Genomic DNA, 17,261 nt, shown 5'->3' on the forward strand with positions numbered 1-17,261 from the left:
GATATCTCAACAGATTACCATAGCAGGTCTCTGTAATAGCGTTTTTCAGGAAGTCCACCGGCAGCCCTCCCTTTGCATTCCATAAAATGGAGGCCATGACCTTGTCTATAGATGTCATAGATTTTGTTTTCTTGGGAACTGAAGACTCTTTCAACTTTTCTTTTGTCTCTGATCAGATGTGGTGGACCTAAGTCTCATCCATAGATAAATCTCTCAGTATGCGCCTCAAAATTGTATCTCGACCTGTTGTGCACAATCCACATCTCAGGCCCAAGGAAATTTCAGGACACAGACTTGGTTGTTTCTTGGGAGATACCCAGCTCTGCGACAACGTAACACTGTATTGTGGTTTTCGACCTGTCAAGATCATATCATGGATCCTGTCAGTGGCCTCCTGTATGGTGAGAGTGACCATCCTTCTAGTTTGGGCACCCCCCTCATGTTGCCACCAGGGCCTGGTGGACCTGCTTGGGTAATTAGCCCTTAAGACCAAGGAACGAAAGCTGGCATTGAACTGCACATGCATTAAAAAAAAAAAAAAAACACTTTCACTCATCTCTTCTACCATTGGCAACAAACTTATCAATGCCTTCTTTTTTGTTATGACCCATTAGCAGATGCAGATTTTCAATCCAAAATACACACATTCAGTGAGCAAAATAAGAAAACTGCAGTACTTGGTCAACAGTTTGTGTCGCATGTCATTTCACAAACTTATTAGTCAATAGCAATGTGCCAATATCACGTAACCCTAATCCTGGGGATGCTCAGGACAAGAAAGGTCATGTTAACATTTTGTTCTTTTAAGGTAGCATACTTCACAGCCACGTTCCCCTATGTGATGCTCCTCATCCTACTCATCAGAGGCTTGACTCTACCAGGAGCTTGGGAAGGGATCTACTACTACCTGTATCCAGACCTGAATCGCCTAGCTAACCTTGAGGTGGCGTGTTAAATTGATTCTAACTGTAGAATTAGAATTTTAAGCATATTGACGCCTTAATTTAGATACTTTATTGTCATATATAATACACCTTTTCTTACATTACAGGTCTGGATAGAGGCAGGATCTCAAATATTTTTTTCCTACAGCCTGACAGGAGGGGTTCTAAATGTCCTGGGAAGCTATAGTCCTATAGACAATAACTGTTACAAGTAAGTATAACACGGATGACAAATAATTTGGTATCACAGTGTTGGTGTGAGCAAAAGGTTTATGGAATCCAGTCTGGGCCAATATATTAAAACAAGACTTTTTAAATATTAAACAAAAATAAGAATTTGAGAGAAAATGAAGCTCATTAAAGCAAAAAAAAAAAAAAAAAAAAAAAGTAATCTCATAAGTAAAATGTATAACTTGCATAATTGCAGTTATTTGTGTCATTACGTAAACTTTCAGTCTAATGCCATTATGTATTATGTCCTATATTATGGATTCTCAATATTGACCATTTTGGTGAATGTCTTTCCGTCTAGAGGAACATGCTGAAAAATGAAAAGATAGTTATGTGTTAAATTCATCCAATGTGAGGGTTCAAAATAGCGGTCAACATGGGGTTTGTAATAATAGAGATGTAGTATGTGTAAGCAGTGTAAGCTTACCTTATGATTGGTTTTGAGAGGAATTTTTCTGAGACGGTTTCTAAAGCATAGTGTTTTCCTGTAGTAATATTAGACTCACACATGATCTCCTCTCCTCTAAACCAAGGCATATAATATGGAGCTCCTTAGCAAGCAATTGCTAGAGATAGCAAGTTAGCTAACGTTAATTTTATAAACCCAAAAATCAAGCTGCATCAAAGCAAAGTCAAGCTTTTGTTAACCTAAGACAACAAAATGTCGAGTGTAGTAGTGTAGTAGTGACAGCATTTTCAGTATTTATACTTTATCAGTCTAATAGAAATGTGGTAAAGTTAGCTATGAAATATGCACAAAATAATGTCCAGGTTACTGAGCAAGAGCAAAAATCTGAGGTAGTAAGTAAATAAGGATGAAGTAGAGAACTGTAAACAAAAGCACATTATAAAAAAAAACCAAAACCTAATAGTTTACATGATTACACGAGTAATTTGTTTGCAAGTCATAAATTTTACTTTTAAGGTGACTTTCCTGTTTCACAGCATTTTATTCTTTCTCATACTTTCTTAAGTTTTGTTTGATCTGATTTCTTTTTTTTTTGTGTCACATCACCAATTAATAGACAATATATTGAAATTTATGCAGTGGAATGTCCTCGTCTTTTTTGTGACCTCCAGGGACTGTTTCTGGCTCTGTCTGCTGAACAGTGGGACCAGTTTTGTTGCTGGATTTGTCGTCTTCTCAGTACTTGGATTCATGGCTCAGAAACAGGGTGTTGCTGTTGACACTGTGGCTGAGTCAGGTACAGTAAAAAATTATTCAATGTTTAATCTAATGTTCTAACCTTAACAGGTTTATATTTTAATGCTACTAAGCATCTTTGCTAACTTCACAGGTCCTGGTTTGGCCTTCATTGCTTACCCTCAGGCAACAGCCTTGATGCCTTTGCCACAGTTCTGGACTGTCTGCTTCTTCCTGATGCTTATTCTACTGGCTGTTGACTCACACGTAATAACTTTGTCACATATCCGACTGACAAACAGTAGATGTGTTTCAGACAGAAATAAAATCGTTTGTTCTTTATTTTTTTGTCCCCAGTTTGTAATGGTGGAGAGTTTTATCACCACAGTGAGTGATTTGTTTCCGAAGTTGTTTCGCGCACCAGTAAGACACGAGATCTTTGTCCTCGCTATTTGTGTTTCCAACTTCCTCATACATCTCACCTTGGTTACCCAGGTGAGAAAAAATAATATATCTTTCTTTACAAGTCAAACAAAGTAACAAAGATAATTCCTTTGAAAAATGTATTCCAAATGATCATGTTTTAACCAAAACTCTCTTTGTACTGCAGGGAGGAATTTACGTATTCCAACTCGTTGACTTCTATGGCGGCACCAGATTCAGTCATAATTTCATTGCAATTTGTGAATGTCTGGCTGTGGGTTGGATTTTTGGTGAGTGAGATTACTTATTAATTAAACCCTGTGACCCTGTGAGCTCACTTGTATTACTCCATCTCTTAGTAAGTTTTTTTCTTTGACTTCCAGCCACAAGTGGTTTAGCTGTTACTGACATAAATCTTGTCCAAAATATCTAACTTAATTTTCAGAAAAGCTCCTTAATTTACTGTTTCAGTCGTCAATCGTACTGCATTGTCCACAAAAAGAGACAGAAAGGCACAATTCACTGACTGACTAAATGGGTCATTTGGATTTCCATCAGGTGCTGACCAATTTTCTAACTTCATTGAGGATGTGGCAGGACAGAGACCATCTGTTTTATTCAAACTGTGCTGGAAATACGTCATCCCTCTGCTGTCACTGGTGAGGCAGGAAGGTTTTTTGTCGTAATGAACGATTTTACGCTCTTTCCTTAATTTGGCAGGATCTTCAGTGAATTTCAGTGAGATTTATTAAACCAGTAGAGCCAAAGTTTGTGCTATTGGATTATTTGTATGAATTTTACATTTTCAAGTACAGATGACAGATCGGAATGCATCAACTTCTCCATGTCTTCACAGATTTCCTTCATCCTGTACCTGGTTGATTACAAACATCTCAGGATTAATGACTGGTACGTTTACCCTGACTGGGCGTACACACTGGGATGGACTATGATATTCTCCTCTATTGTCATGGTGCCACTGTGTGCCGCTGTACAGATGATTTTGACAGCAGGGACCTTCAGACAGGTGAGTGTCCATCTGTTACAGTCTAAACAGTAGGAATAATCAGGGTGTCCTTCTCTACGCTGCATGTTTTTGGTACTGGTTAATCACAAAGGTCCTCTTGAAAAGATGGCCCAGAATGTCACCTGTTGATTGTGGTAGTGCATAAACTTACTCATCTTGTCTGTTCCAGCGTTTGTCTGTCCTTTGTCGTCCTGGTGGAGATCCAGCCTGGCAGAGAAGAACAATGGAAGAGGAGGGAACGACTGTTGAACTGACGAACCCTGCAGTGACAACTTAGTGACCTGCAAAGTCTGATTAATGAAACATTTCAGCTATCATCAAGCGATTTAAATGACAAAGCTGAAACAGTGATGAATCAACAAAATGAATTTGTGACTTTTCTGTATTGTTTTAATTTAACCTGTAACTGTTGATCAAATAAAACAAAACAAAAGGTCACCTTGACCTTTGTTAGATAAATCTGGTCCCAGGTGCTGTGTCTCTTACTAGCCCAGGTGAGTAGGCTGCCAGCCTGCTGACATTGGGTATTACATCTGTCAGCCTCTCTCTCCCAGCCAATCACTTTTGGTAGAGTCCATTCTAACTTCACCTGCGACCTGCAATGGGCAGGGAAGTTAATGACTGGCTGGGAGAGAGAGGCTGACAGATATAATATGTGATATTGCTGTGCTCCTTTGACACCCTGCGTCAAAATACCGGTTGAATAAATGTCGTTCAAATTCTATTTTATTTTTTTAGTGTACATAGAAAGATGAACCACATCTCCTTCAGGCAGTTAGAGCATACTGGCATATGATAAGAGGAGCAAACATCCTGTCTGTGCAGAGGCCATTCCTTTCTCAGGTAGATTTTTAGAAGCACAGGCATCCACAGCAGCAGGTGGAGTTTTCCTCACTCCACTGATAGTCATTGCTGCTCAGTGCAAAAGAGTGTATGATTTTACAATCTAATTGTGTATAACATAATCATTTAATTTCATAGTATTTTACTATGAAATTAGTAAATTAGAACAATACCCTCAGAATCTTCCGAGAGGGGGGAGATGAGAGACTCACACGGACAGACCCAACGGTAATGACCAGGACTGAGACACGACTAATGAGACAGCTCACCCAAACCACACAGGGATGGCACCATATGAAATGCAAGAACACCAGAACAGGAGGGGGGCTGGAGACCTGGAATTGAGGGGCAGTGACCTGGCCACCACTGCTGACCCGCCAACTGGAGGGTGTAGCGGTTAAAGGTCGAAACTTATTTAAATTTAAAAGAATGAATAATAAGTCATGAGGTTAACACAAATACACGTAAAAAAATCCCTTCATATTTAGAATCTTAAATTTATGGTGCTAAGTACTAACATGTGAAACAATCATCACCATTCATGCAAAACAGTAAGTTCAACATTTCAAAAGTTTGCTGTACTGTGTCAACCTTTTTTTTTTTTTTTAATGTCCCCGCCCCTCCGGGTTGTGATTGGTCGGTTCATAAAAAGCGACACTGCTGAGCGCATTGTCTGTATTGAGGCTGAACGTTTCATCTGAAGACACCTGATGTAAATGGTCAAACCAGCCAAATTCTTACCTCTGCTCATCTTATCCCCACTCTGTTGTTTTTCCAGTAGGCTAGCAGCCTATACTAGACTATATAGTTTTTAGTGTAGATTTGAACAAAAGTGTGACCATTGGTTGTCATTTACTATTTATTTATTCAAGCTGTCAAAACAAACTGGGAAACACAACTCGTATTTTTCCGGAGCTCAAGATTCATCCATCCATCCATCTATTTTCTTCCGCTTCATCGGAGGCGGGGGCAGCAGCTTGAGTTACAGGTTAAATTAAAACAATACAGAAACGTCACTGTTTGGGCTTTGTCATTTAAATTACTTATATGATAGCTGAAATGTTGAGTTAGATGTTGCAGGTCACTCAGTTGTCACTGCAGGGTTCACCAGTTCAACAGTCGTTCCCTCCTCTTCCATTGTTCTTCTCTGCCAGGCTGGATCTCCACCAGGACGACAAAGGACAGACAAACGCTGGAACAGACAAGATGAGTAAGTTTATGCACTACCACAATCAACAGGTGACATTCTGGGCCATCTTTTCAAGAGGACCCTTGTGATTAACCAGTACCAAAAACATGCAGCGTAGAGAAGGACATCCTGATTATTCCTACTGTTTAGACTGTAACAGATGGACACTCACCTGTCTGAAGGTCCCTGCTGTCAAAATCATCTGTACAGCGGCACACAGTGGCACCAGGAGAACAGAGGAAAGTGTCATAGTCCATCCCAGTGCGTACGCCCAGTCAGGGTAAACGTACCAGTCATTAATCCTGAGATGTTTGTAATCAACCAGGTACAGGATGAAGGAAATCTGTGAAGACATGGAGAAGTTGATCCATTCTGTTTTATCATCTTATATCATTTTGACAAATCTCGCTGACAACCACTGAACAAACTTTCCAACATTGATGAAAGAATGTAAAATCATTGGTAGACACAAATAAACTTTCAGACTCACCAGTGACAGCAGAGGAACGGTGTATTTCCAACACACTTTGAATAAAACAGATGGTCTCTGTCCTGTCATGTCCTCGATGATGTTACAAAAGCGGTCAGCACCTGATGAAAATCCAAATGACCCTTTTAGTCAGTGTTTGAATTGTGCTGAGAAGAGTGTGATCCAGGCAGATGAATGAACCGTTAAAGTGGTTAAAACATCTGCTCTCACTCAGCTGATGTGAAAGTCTGGTGAAAGTCACTGGATCTTTTTTACTGATTAACATATTGAATTTAGGAATATTTCTCTAAAAATGAACAGATATTTTTAGTTAAACCATAATGCCAAAGTCATACAAAGTTAAAGTCCAGGTTGTGGGATTTGGGGGAATTTAGGGCCTCCAGTTTGAGTACCATTGGCTCCAAACTTCAGTGGCCAGCTCTTTTGGGAATATAAAAAATACTGAAAAATTGAAAAAAAAAATCTATATATGAAGATTGAAACTAGATATTTTTGACCATTTCTTTTAAGATTTCTATCTTAACAGTTGGGCTTGGTGCTGAAAGCTGCAGACAAGTTAAGGTAACGAGAACAAATTAAGAGTTGTGTGACTAACACCTTTTTGGTTTTAGCCTTTTACAGGATTGTTGACAAATGTAAGAATATAAAAATGTAGAATATTGGCAGCCTTATCTCACTCACTCCCTAATCTCACTCACCAAAAACTGGGTCACTGGGTTTAATTAATAAGTAATCTCACTCACCAAAAATCCAACCCACAGCCAGACATTCACAAATTGCCATAAAATTCTGACAGGCTCTGGTGGAGCCATAGAAGTCAACGAGTTGGAATAAGTAAATTCCCCCCTGCAGCAGAAAGACACAATATTTGATTGAAACACATAATTTTAATGCATTTTTAAAATGTGTTTTAGAAAAAAGATTTCATGAAAATATTTTTGTGCACCTCTGTAACCAAGATGAGATGTACGAGGAAGTTGGATATGCAGATGATGAGGACGAAGATCTCGTGTCTCACTGGTGCACGAAACAACTTCGGAAACAAATCACTCACTGTGGTGATTAAACTCTCCACCATTACAAACTGGGGACAGGATAAATGAAAAAATAATTATTTGTGTCTGCATTTCTGTTATTTGTCAGCTGGTAATGTGACAAACGTTATTACATGTGTATCAGCAGCCAGTAGAAGAAGCATCAGGAAGAAGCAGACAGTCCAGAACTGTGGCAAAAGCATCAAGGCTGTTGCCTGAGGGTAAGCAATGAAGGCCAAACCAGGACCTGTGAAGTGAACGGGGAGAGGCTTTGTGCTGTTAAAATATATGCTGATTCATGTTAGAACATTGTCATCTACTTTGGCTAATTTGCTGCTGCACCTGACTCAGCCACAGTGTCGACAGCAACACCCTGTTTCTGAGCCATGAATCCAAGTACTGAGAAGACGACAAATCCAGCAACAAAACTGGTCCCACTGTTCAGCAGACAGAGCCAGAAACAGTCCCTGGAGGTCACAAAAAGACCATGGAGAGCAAAGTAATATTATGTATTTTAACTAGTCTGTAATGTAACAAAAGCTTTTTCGTACTCCGGCATGTAGTATGAAGTATGATATCAATGTTATACCTACTTGTAACAGTTGTTGCTGTAGTCATTATAGCTGCTCATGACAATTAAAGTGCCTGCGGCCAGGCTGTAGGAGAATAATATTTGAGCTCCTGCTTCTATCCAGACCTGTAATGTCAGAAATATGAACAGATGGATATGCACTCTTTGCTGACTAACAGTTTCTCTGATGTTTTCCTGGTTAGATCACTTCTTAGAAAACTAAATTGTATTCTTCAGTTATTAGGAATGACCAACTCACCTCGCATCCCCCCTTCTGAGGCTCTGCTTAAGCTCCTGTATGCCTGTTTTCCTGACTTAGTTTTTAAGTTTTCTCCATTAAAACTCTAGGTTTTAATGAGGTATTTTACCCATTCTCTCATATACTTTATCATTAATGTTATTGCATTAGCTGTCTTTTTTTCTTTTGTAGCATAAAAGGTGAGATATAAATTAAGTTGAGTTGCGTTAAACTGTAATGCTAAAGTTGGGTTCAGACAGGCCACCTGATGGTTCGCCAGGCGGTTCAGGTCTGGATACAGGTAGTAGTAGATCCCTTCCCAAGCTCCTGGTAGAGTCAAGCCTCTGATGAGTAGGATCAGGAGCATCACATAGGGGAACGTGGCTGTGAAGTACGCCACCTTTAAAGGAAATAAATAAATAAATTCAACATCATCTTTTTTCATAATTTTGTCATTGTAGGTGACTGACCTTTCCAGAAGATCTGACGCCTTTCCAGATACTGAAGTAGCAGAACACCCAGCAGGCCAGAAGACACAAAGCCAGCTCCCATCTCACACTGCCCAGCTCCTCGATGCCTCCAGACACGCCCAGCACCCGTCGTCTGAGGAGGGTGTTAAGCACAGTTCATAGCTTCTTGTTTTCTTCTGAAAATACTCACCTCTTGTCTCGTTTTCAGATCACATCAGGGACTGGTGGTTTTCTCTCGTTTTAGTACCTCAGTTTTTATCTTCCAGCCATTTCTCACGGTGTTCTTTTGTGGTAATCAGACCTTGCTTCTTGTGTTTGCGACTCTGACCTTATCCAGTGTTTTTGGATAATTGAAACTACCTGCTTTGTGTGTAAATCTCTGAATCCCCTGTCTGCTAGTACCAGTGGCACAGAGAGGGGAAACCATTATATTATGGGGTATATCATCGTATGTCAACTCCTGTGACTCTCGAGAACTTCTGAATAAATCTTCACATCACTGGCCTCACATTCAGCCTCATAAAACCTTCATTCATTCATCTGTTTTCACAGATGAACATCGATGTCCTGCTCCTTTGAATGTTACACTATAGTTAAGGTTGTTTTGACATTTTAAGTGGGTCGTCACTGCATAATCTTTCATGCATAAAAAGTCATGAAAAGAGAACAAACTGAGACTCACTCCCAGAACTCTGTAGCAGCAGAAGTGGTGTTTTGCAGCTTGGTCTGATTTCCTGTCAGATTTGCTGAGGGAGAATCCGAAATCTGAAGACCCACACAGTTAGCTGGTTTAGAGAACAAACAAATAAATGTCGTAAATGACTCTCATACAAACAGCAGAATATATTTAAAGATTGTGAACCTCCCAAAAAGAGCTGTCATCCTCATAAAGGCTAGTAAGACAGCTAGAGCTTAAGTAATGTCTGAAGTCAAACTGAAAGTTGTTGCAACTACTTACTTAAAAATGAGCGGGTACAGGTAACAACTTTCTGTGGGAAATGTTACCTGTATTCCAGGTGTTCTCACAGGTGGCCCAGGGGAGCTGGGCACTGAATGAGAAAACCAGGTAGAAAAGAGCCCAGACTTCAACGATAATGTAGGTGAAGTCATAAAGTTTCGTCATCAAATATGCGCATCCAATTCCTAAAATACAAAATAAAAAAAAAACAAAAAAAAAACCGACCACATATTGAGACTTCGTCGAGTTGTTAAAATATAACATTTCTGCTGTGTCATGTGCAAAATGTAACAGTGACGTTTTTGGTTTTTCTCTTCCTTTGACTCATCTTTTATCTCAGCACACATCAACTCACCTTGTGCCAGTGGACACAACTTCCTCCAGCAGGTGATGAATCCTTCCTGGGTGCACTGACCGACTGAAGTCTCCAACAGGAACAGAGGTATCCCACAAAACACAGCTAACAGACCATATGGCACCAGGAAGGCACCTGCAGGTGTAGAAAAGTTATACAAATCTTTTCACAAACCAATTATAGATGCAACTCTAACTAAAAACAAGGTTAATAAGTCACCTCCACCATTCTTGTAGCAGAGGTAAGGAAATCTCCACACGTTGCCCAGGCCGACCACATATCCTGCAACGACCAGAACATACTCGGTTTTGGATGCCCACTGTCCTCTGTCCTCAGCCGCCTTCTGCTTTTCTACTTTGCGTCTTTGTCTGTTCATCTCAAAAATGTTGTGTGTTTTGGTTACAATTCCAAAGTGCACACTGCAAACTGATCATTTCATCTCTTATCGGGTTTTGTTATAATCTTATCCCGCCCTCAACAAGTCATCTTACAGTTCAAAACCTGTTCCAGTGTGGAGGTGTCAACTTTACTGTTTGTCAAGAGCCAAGAGGGGCCGATTAAACAGTCAGTTTGAATGTATACATTTAAATATGTATGAACTAATCTTCATTGGCTTTTTGTGTGTGTAGTTTGCTGTCATCTTGGTCTCAAAGGATTCCAAAGATTTTATTCTTTAGCTTTCTGGTGTTCAGTTAAAACAATCCTATTAAACTCAGCTTTCCTGAAATAGTTATTCCATTTTTCTTTTTAAATTCAGTTGCTCATTTAGGATATTTCCTTTCAACGGGACCAGACTCACTCAGTGCTTCAGCGTTGTGAATTTGTGTTTGTCAGATGCACATTTGCTCTCAGAGATGTGTATTATTTAAGATCCAGACAAGAAGAAGAAAAATAGGTTGGTTTCAGTTTTAATTATTTATTGACTAAGTCATGTATTCACAGTTAGTGATGCCGACAGTAAAATGTTTGTAATCTTGACACGTTCATGTAGTTGAAGTGCTTGTAAGAAGTGACTTGAATTGCTCAATGGTCCATGTCATGCTTCAGCTGTCAGTTTACCAAAAGATCTTTACAGAAAGTCTGCAGCAGTGCTCCTAAGTGCTAAGAAAAGTGTTGCACGCTGCTCTCCATCATTTCTTTTGGAAAAATCCCATAATTGAAGCTTGTTTAGTTCCTTTATTTGCGTTAGCTGAAGTTTTCTTCTGGTTTTTCTTCTCGTCCTGTTTGTTACTCGCTCGCGGTTTTGTTGAGAAAGGATCTTTTGGAGCTTGTTTGGTGGCCTGGACGTCATCTTCTGTTTCAGAGTACGATTCACTCTGATAGCCTTTCTCTGTCACTGTGGGGAGGAACAAAACAAAACGGATAAACCAGAGGCAGTTGGGGCTTGACTTGTGTGTGAATATGGCGGTCGTCTGTGGTGGTGTACCAAACTGAGTATTTTGTCAAAACCCACTTATATGCACAATTTCAAAAAAGACTGATATAAAAAATTAAAAAGCAGCTGATTCAGAGCTAAACTAATACTTCATATTAATATTTTCCATTAATAATAATCATTAGAGTAAAATAAATGTATTTGGGTTTTTGGCCAGTGGGTCAAAACAAGCAATTTTAAGACGTCTACTTGAGCTTTGGGAAATTCTGATGGGCACCTCCCACTTATTTCATGGACCAAATGACTACACAAAAACATGCCACAGGGCTAATAAACGTAGCTATCAGTTATAATTGTGTGGTTATTTTTGTTTTTAATTTTTAAATCAGCTGTCTGCTTTTCATACCGATGCATCCTTCTTCGTCTACAAAGGTACGAGATTTCAGGACTCGTCTCCTCTTCCTCGTCTTCTCTTCAGAGTTCGTCTGCTGGAAAACATAAAAACAAGGTGATGAAACGTTCTTTTCGTGTTCAGCACTTAAAAGCTAACTGAACAAAGTCTAACAGAGCGGTAAATGTGTTTTCTCTGTCCGATGCTCAGCCATCTGAGCGTTAAATACATTTAACGTCTGATCACTTACGCGTGAACGTGAGGCAGACTCGACCTCCTTCTCCGGACTTGGCGATGGCTCCCTTGTTTCCATCTGCTGTGGAGAATCTGGAATGACTGAAGAGGAGAACAAATATTAGTCTTCTATAGTTATTCAAGGCCTTTAAATATTAATGAAGTGGGAATATTCTCTGTGAACTTTCTTCAGTCAGTGTTGTTCATGCGTGCTTTTCCACATGGCAGCGAGAATAAAGTGCAGCAGCTCACCATCTTCATCGCTGCTGTCTGGCTCGGGCTTCTTAATCCTCCGTCTCTTTTTCTTCTCCATTTTCTCCTCCTCGCTGTCAGAATCCGCTGCTCGCTTGGTTTTGCTTCAACAACAGACACACTTTTATTTAAACGTGCTTACAACCATATGACCTTGTTGAACCGAGTCCACCATCAGTGAACGGAGACATTTTACATTCATTTCAAAAACTTTTACAACCTCTTACGTTTCTACAAAAGAGTCAAAAAACAACTTTAACAATTTAAACGCCAATAATGCAAAATCCAGGTCTTGTGTGTGAATCGACAGTTGACATACACACACACACACACACACACAAACACCTACGTCTTGGAGTCTTTCTTGCTGTCTTTTGACGGCTCCACTGCAGCAGCTTCTTGCTTCTCTTCAGGCTGTGAACTGTGATGTTGCTGCTCTGCTGAGGATGATGATGATGGAGCTGCTGCTTCCTCCTCCTTCACAGCTTTGTCAGGTTTCTCTGGATGAATGAGGTAGCAGACTGCTTGTAACATCTACAACTACAGCGACATTCACACACGTTCCTCTACAGCCGTTTCAACACCTCAGCATCCATCTCGAAAGTGAAGAAAGTGAAGCACACAACAAAAAAACACAAACTACAGTTGGACTAATCCACAGTTTAGACTATTTTCACATTTCACAGAATGCAGCAAGACTGAAATGATGTCAAGCTCAGAGAAAAGCTGCGCTGTTTTGTCAGTAAAGTAAATCCTCAGTGAAAATGAGGATGTGAGCCTTCATACATTTGTGTTCATGACAAATTCCATGTTTGCCTGAACTGGAGTCTTGGAGATTATCTAAGGTAAAGAGGTTTTACCTGAAGCTGAGGTTACTTTTACCAGGCAGTTAACTCAGCTTCACAGAAACTGCAGGTACAGAGCTCACTGAGCAACAAGTACTGAGGGACAGAAGTAAGGCGGAGGAGGACAGAAATAGGATTAGATTAAAAATAATAAGATCTTAAAAACTAAGTGGGATGCCCCTGACATATCTGAAGTAACTTTAGCCTTGTAGTAGCAGTACTAGCGAGTGCTACAATTTTACAGTTTAACAGCAACATGGCAGTAGGAATTAAACTGTAACATCCTGTCACAAAAGCAGTCCTGGTTTTAGGTTAATACACAAACCTCAGTCAAAGTTAGCATCACTCACTTGCTGTTTGAGACCCAAAGAAGTTTGTCATAGGATTAGCTTTTGCAGCTGGTTTACTTTTGGGGACATCAACCTAAAACACCAAACAAAGAGTTGAAAAACCACCTCTCGATCACCAGTTTATTTAAATAAGCAGTTAATCACACCACAGAACACAAAACCATACCGCAGGTAGCTCCTCCTTCTGCTCCGACTTGATGTCTTTGCCATTTTCCTGGTTCTTAGGAACAGTCTTATTTGCAAACATTCCCATGATGCCTTTTTGTGGTTTGGCAGAATGTTTTGAAGCCACGTTAGCCTCTCCGTTCATGCTGGATTTTGTGTGTTCAGGTTCTGGTGCAGAAGCTTGATTGTTTTTCCTCACCTGCTGCAGCTCTACAGCAGACATGGGAACTGCACTGGCACAGCGGATCGCACTGTATCTGTCCAGGAAACAATTCAAAGCTTTCATGAAGTCTGACAGTTTCATAAATAAAAAAAGATTTTTGTTTTCCCCCCACAACTTTTTCTTTTTTTCTTTTCCTTTCGGCTGTTCCTTTCAGGGGACGCCTCAGCAAATCATCTGCTTCACATCACATCAGCGTCCTTTGACCAATACATTCACCGTCCGTCCTCTGAACATGTCCAAACAATCTCACCCTGGCTTCTCTAACTGTATCTCACATGAGCTGTCCCTCTAATGTCCCCCTTCCTGAGGATCCTGTCCATCCTGGTCGCGCCCAAAGAAAACCTCAACATCTTCAGCTCTGCTACCTGCAGCTCTTCCTCATGTCTCTTCCTCAGAGCCACCGTCTCTAAACTGTACAACATCGCTGGTCTCACCGCAGTCCCGTAAACCTTTCCTTTTGTTGTTGGTACTCTTTTATTACACAACACACCTGACACCTTTCTCCACCTATTCCATCCTGCCTGCTCACGCCTCTTCACCTCTTTTCCACAGTTCCTGTTGCTCTGGACTGTTGACCTCAATTACTTAAAGTCCTGCACCTTCTGCACCTCTGCTCCCTGTAAGCTTACCGTCCCACTGGGGTCCCTCTTGTTCACACACAGGTATTCAGTCTTTCTTCGGCTAACCTTCATCCCTCTTCTGTCTAGAGCAAAACTATTTTTTTTCTCCACCTGCTCCCTGCTCTTACTACTGATCACAATGTTGTCCACAAACATCACAGTTCGTAGAGATTCCTGCCTGAATCTCATCTGTCAATCTGTCCATCACCACAGTAAACAAGAAGAGGTTCAGAGTAGAAAATGGAAATAAGAAGGAGAAGTTTCACGGCATCATCGTTCTGCAACACCTACAGAAGCTCTGATGGGTGCCTGGGATCAGAGCTTCTTCTCACCTGTGTAAAGACTCTGATTAGTCCATTTGTAAGCACACAAAACCAACGTCAACACACCTGCTGCAGTTCTTCAGGTTGTCTTTCACAGCATCATAGTCGACGCTGTAGAGGGGACCGCTGTCTTTCAGCAAAGCCTTCTGGACGCTGTAGACATGGACGCTGACTATCAAGCTCATCTTGGATTTGAACTCTACAAAAGAAAACACCTGCATTTAAATGCTTCAGGCTGCTCTGCAACAGGCTTTGCACTCAGTAAATATTATAGAAAACTAAGTCTTTGTTTGCAGCCTGGGGGCTAAAAGCTAAAAACCAGCCAACAATAATGCACAATTCCAGAATAAATGCTGGTGATCCCATAAATACATTTTACACACCTTCTAACTGGTCCTCTTTGACAACAGACACCTTGTGACTCTGAAAAGAAACACAACATCAGCAACACAAAGTAAAAGACGAAGAGTCTCTATGTACAGAAATATGCAAACTATGTCAAAACAGGTCCTGCTAACGTGTTGTTCTTCTCACCGTTTGGCCATTGTCCACAAACTTCCCCGACACAAGATAAGTGGCATGAAGCGGAGCTGAACTTTCCTTCCTTTTATGATCCAAGTAATGGTACAGCATCCTGAACACACATACGTTCACATTTTTTTCAAGTCATTTATCAAAATGGTCCTTCATTTTCTTCATGATAAGTGTGTCTTCTCATCTCTCAGGTTCCCATGGATCGTATCTGGACCTCCTGCTGTGGACTTTTATTACCACCTGGTATATTTCTGCATTAGTATTATTAGCGCTTATATATACACACACATTATAAATAAATAAATTGAATTGAATAGAATAAGTGACATATCGTATTACAGTGAAAGAATTACAGTGATCGCTGCACAATCGTCTGTGCACTTCATCCCTGTGACACACACAAGGTTATATTTTACTTACACGTCATTGCACTGTCACTGTTTTGTCTTGCCTCAGGCAGTTAGTTTGCTTTTTTCCGCTGTGACCTTAACAATTATTTGGATAGATTTTGGCATTACTTTGCACTGTTATTATACAGTTGCTTTGCATTAAGGTCTTGAACTGAAAGGTTCTGTCTTGAATTTGGAAACGTTTATCACGAAAAAAGAAAACAAACCAAAATAAGCTGTTAAAGAAACTGTTACCTGATCAATAGTCCACACTTTGCATAGAAAACAACAAAAACCTCCATGACAACCATTAAGCTAAACTGACTGAATTTGTCGACTCGCTACAGTCTGTCCAGTTCATGAACAGGTGTGCCCACATTGATCACTGATCAATCCATTTATTACCAATGATGATACAGTGATTGTTACTCCAATCAGCATAAGCAGGAAAAGAAGCCAACAACAAAAACAACAAAATTTAGACCGTTTATCAAACAAAGTCTGGTTCTTCCGTCATATTCTGTATCGTTTTAACGTTACACGAGCAGCTGAAGGGGAGGACAAACACTCACTGCTTGGCTGTGTTGACATGGACTCCGAGAGAAAGACTCAGCCATTTATAAGTCACCTGTTAAACAGAAAACATTTGTGTTAGGGTTCGTTTTGTTTGCTCGCCACATGAATGAGGCAGCTGGCAGTAAACAAAGGCAATGAACCAACGTCCAATTCGTAAGACTAACGTAACGTACGTTAAAATATTCGCTGAACCCCGCTAGCTATGCTACCTACGTTCGCAGTTCAGGCTTCAGTTTAAACTCGATAAATACCTCATGTTGTCAACATAACAAACTTTCCAGATTTCACTAATGTGTGGAATGCGCTAAATCCTGCGGTGTTCGTCAATTTTCAAAAGCAAATATTGGCAGTTTCCGGGAATAAATGAAGCTTGCCGCCTGCAAACATTAAGCTTTTTGATTAATGTAAGTGTTTTCTTTTTAGATCATTCATATGACGAATTACGCGAAATCTACTAATAAATGGTCGATAGTCTTAAGAGATACAGTGCTTTCCTTCAGGTGTGTATTTATGTATGTATGAGGCCGTTTTTGAACGCAACACACCGGCTAATCACATCGGGGCTACCGTTGGTACCCGGACAGCGTTAAGAAAAGAAGTCACATCACAACTCGTGCACTTACAATCTTGTTGTGGTCGTTTACGAGTTCGTCGATGTTATCCAAATAAAGCTCGTCCATTTTGTTTGATTCTTCGTGGATTCGGTCGTCTACTTCAACCGATTTAACTGCGCGGGAAGGCAGTTTATTTACTTCCTGTTAACTGTCACGTGTGTCGGTTCGTCCTTCCGGTCCAGTAAGAGGCAGCAGACCGCCCTCTACAGGCCAACAGGCGCCACAGCCTGATAGCACAATTCAAACATAAATGATGGAGGCGAAGGTATTTTCTTTTAACCAACAAATTCAAAAATGTGAAATGTGAAAATAACGAATGCGCTTATGTTTGAGTAATGTATTCCGACCACCACAGTACCCAAGTGCTGTAGGAAATTTGAGCCTTTTTAAAAGTTAAATTACATATTTTTGTAAAGAATTAAATAGAATTTGTGGACAGCAAGATAATATGAA

General features: G+C 40.3%; 3 protein-coding genes across 4 annotated transcripts; 1 reads left to right on the forward strand and 2 right to left on the reverse strand.

Annotated features, from left to right (window-relative positions):
• Window positions 1–2,953: 2,953 nt before the first annotated feature.
• LOC124069403 (sodium- and chloride-dependent GABA transporter 3-like) lies at window positions 2,954–4,299 on the forward strand (the record flags this gene model as incomplete). The annotated part of the gene is made up of 4 exons (XM_046408564.1): window positions 2,954–3,032; window positions 3,301–3,401; window positions 3,599–3,769; window positions 3,939–4,299. Coding segments are annotated over 4 exons (459 nt in total), but the record flags the coding sequence as incomplete, so codon positions are not given.
• A 1,241-nt stretch (window positions 4,300–5,540) lies between these two features.
• On the reverse strand, window positions 5,541–10,651 carry LOC124069726 (sodium- and chloride-dependent GABA transporter 3-like). The gene is made up of 14 exons (XM_046409127.1): window positions 10,137–10,651; window positions 9,918–10,052; window positions 9,610–9,747; window positions 9,287–9,389; window positions 8,605–8,737; window positions 8,400–8,534; window positions 7,919–8,022; window positions 7,668–7,792; window positions 7,460–7,572; window positions 7,238–7,375; window positions 7,035–7,137; window positions 6,292–6,392; window positions 5,974–6,144; window positions 5,541–5,804 (listed from the first exon to the last, which is right to left on the reverse strand). The coding sequence occupies exons 1-14, from the start codon at window positions 10,291–10,293 to the stop codon at window positions 5,694–5,696; spliced, it is 1,767 nt and encodes a 588-aa protein (XP_046265083.1). The 5' UTR covers window positions 10,294–10,651; the 3' UTR covers window positions 5,541–5,693.
• Window positions 10,652–10,813: 162 nt separating this feature from the next.
• On the reverse strand, window positions 10,814–16,972 carry pold3 (polymerase (DNA-directed), delta 3, accessory subunit). Of its 2 annotated transcripts, none has more exons than XM_046409126.1 (12): window positions 16,818–16,972; window positions 16,191–16,246; window positions 15,230–15,329; window positions 15,079–15,118; window positions 14,762–14,894; window positions 13,531–13,786; window positions 13,365–13,437; window positions 12,519–12,669; window positions 12,170–12,273; window positions 11,934–12,019; window positions 11,699–11,777; window positions 10,814–11,253 (listed from the first exon to the last, which is right to left on the reverse strand). In XM_046409126.1, exons 1-12 carry the CDS (start codon window positions 16,872–16,874, stop codon window positions 11,048–11,050), a joined length of 1,341 nt encoding a protein of 446 aa, XP_046265082.1. In that variant the 5' UTR covers window positions 16,875–16,972; the 3' UTR covers window positions 10,814–11,047. The 2 variants fall into 2 exon arrangements, with proteins under 2 accessions (XP_046265082.1, XP_046265081.1); XM_046409125.1 differs by having other exon boundaries at window positions 11,699–11,780.
• Between the last annotated feature and the right edge of the window lie 289 nt (window positions 16,973–17,261).

Source organism: Scatophagus argus, chromosome 13, assembly GCF_020382885.2.
Source record: "Scatophagus argus isolate fScaArg1 chromosome 13, fScaArg1.pri, whole genome shotgun sequence".
Lineage (NCBI taxonomy): Eukaryota > Metazoa > Chordata > Actinopteri > Scatophagidae > Scatophagus > Scatophagus argus.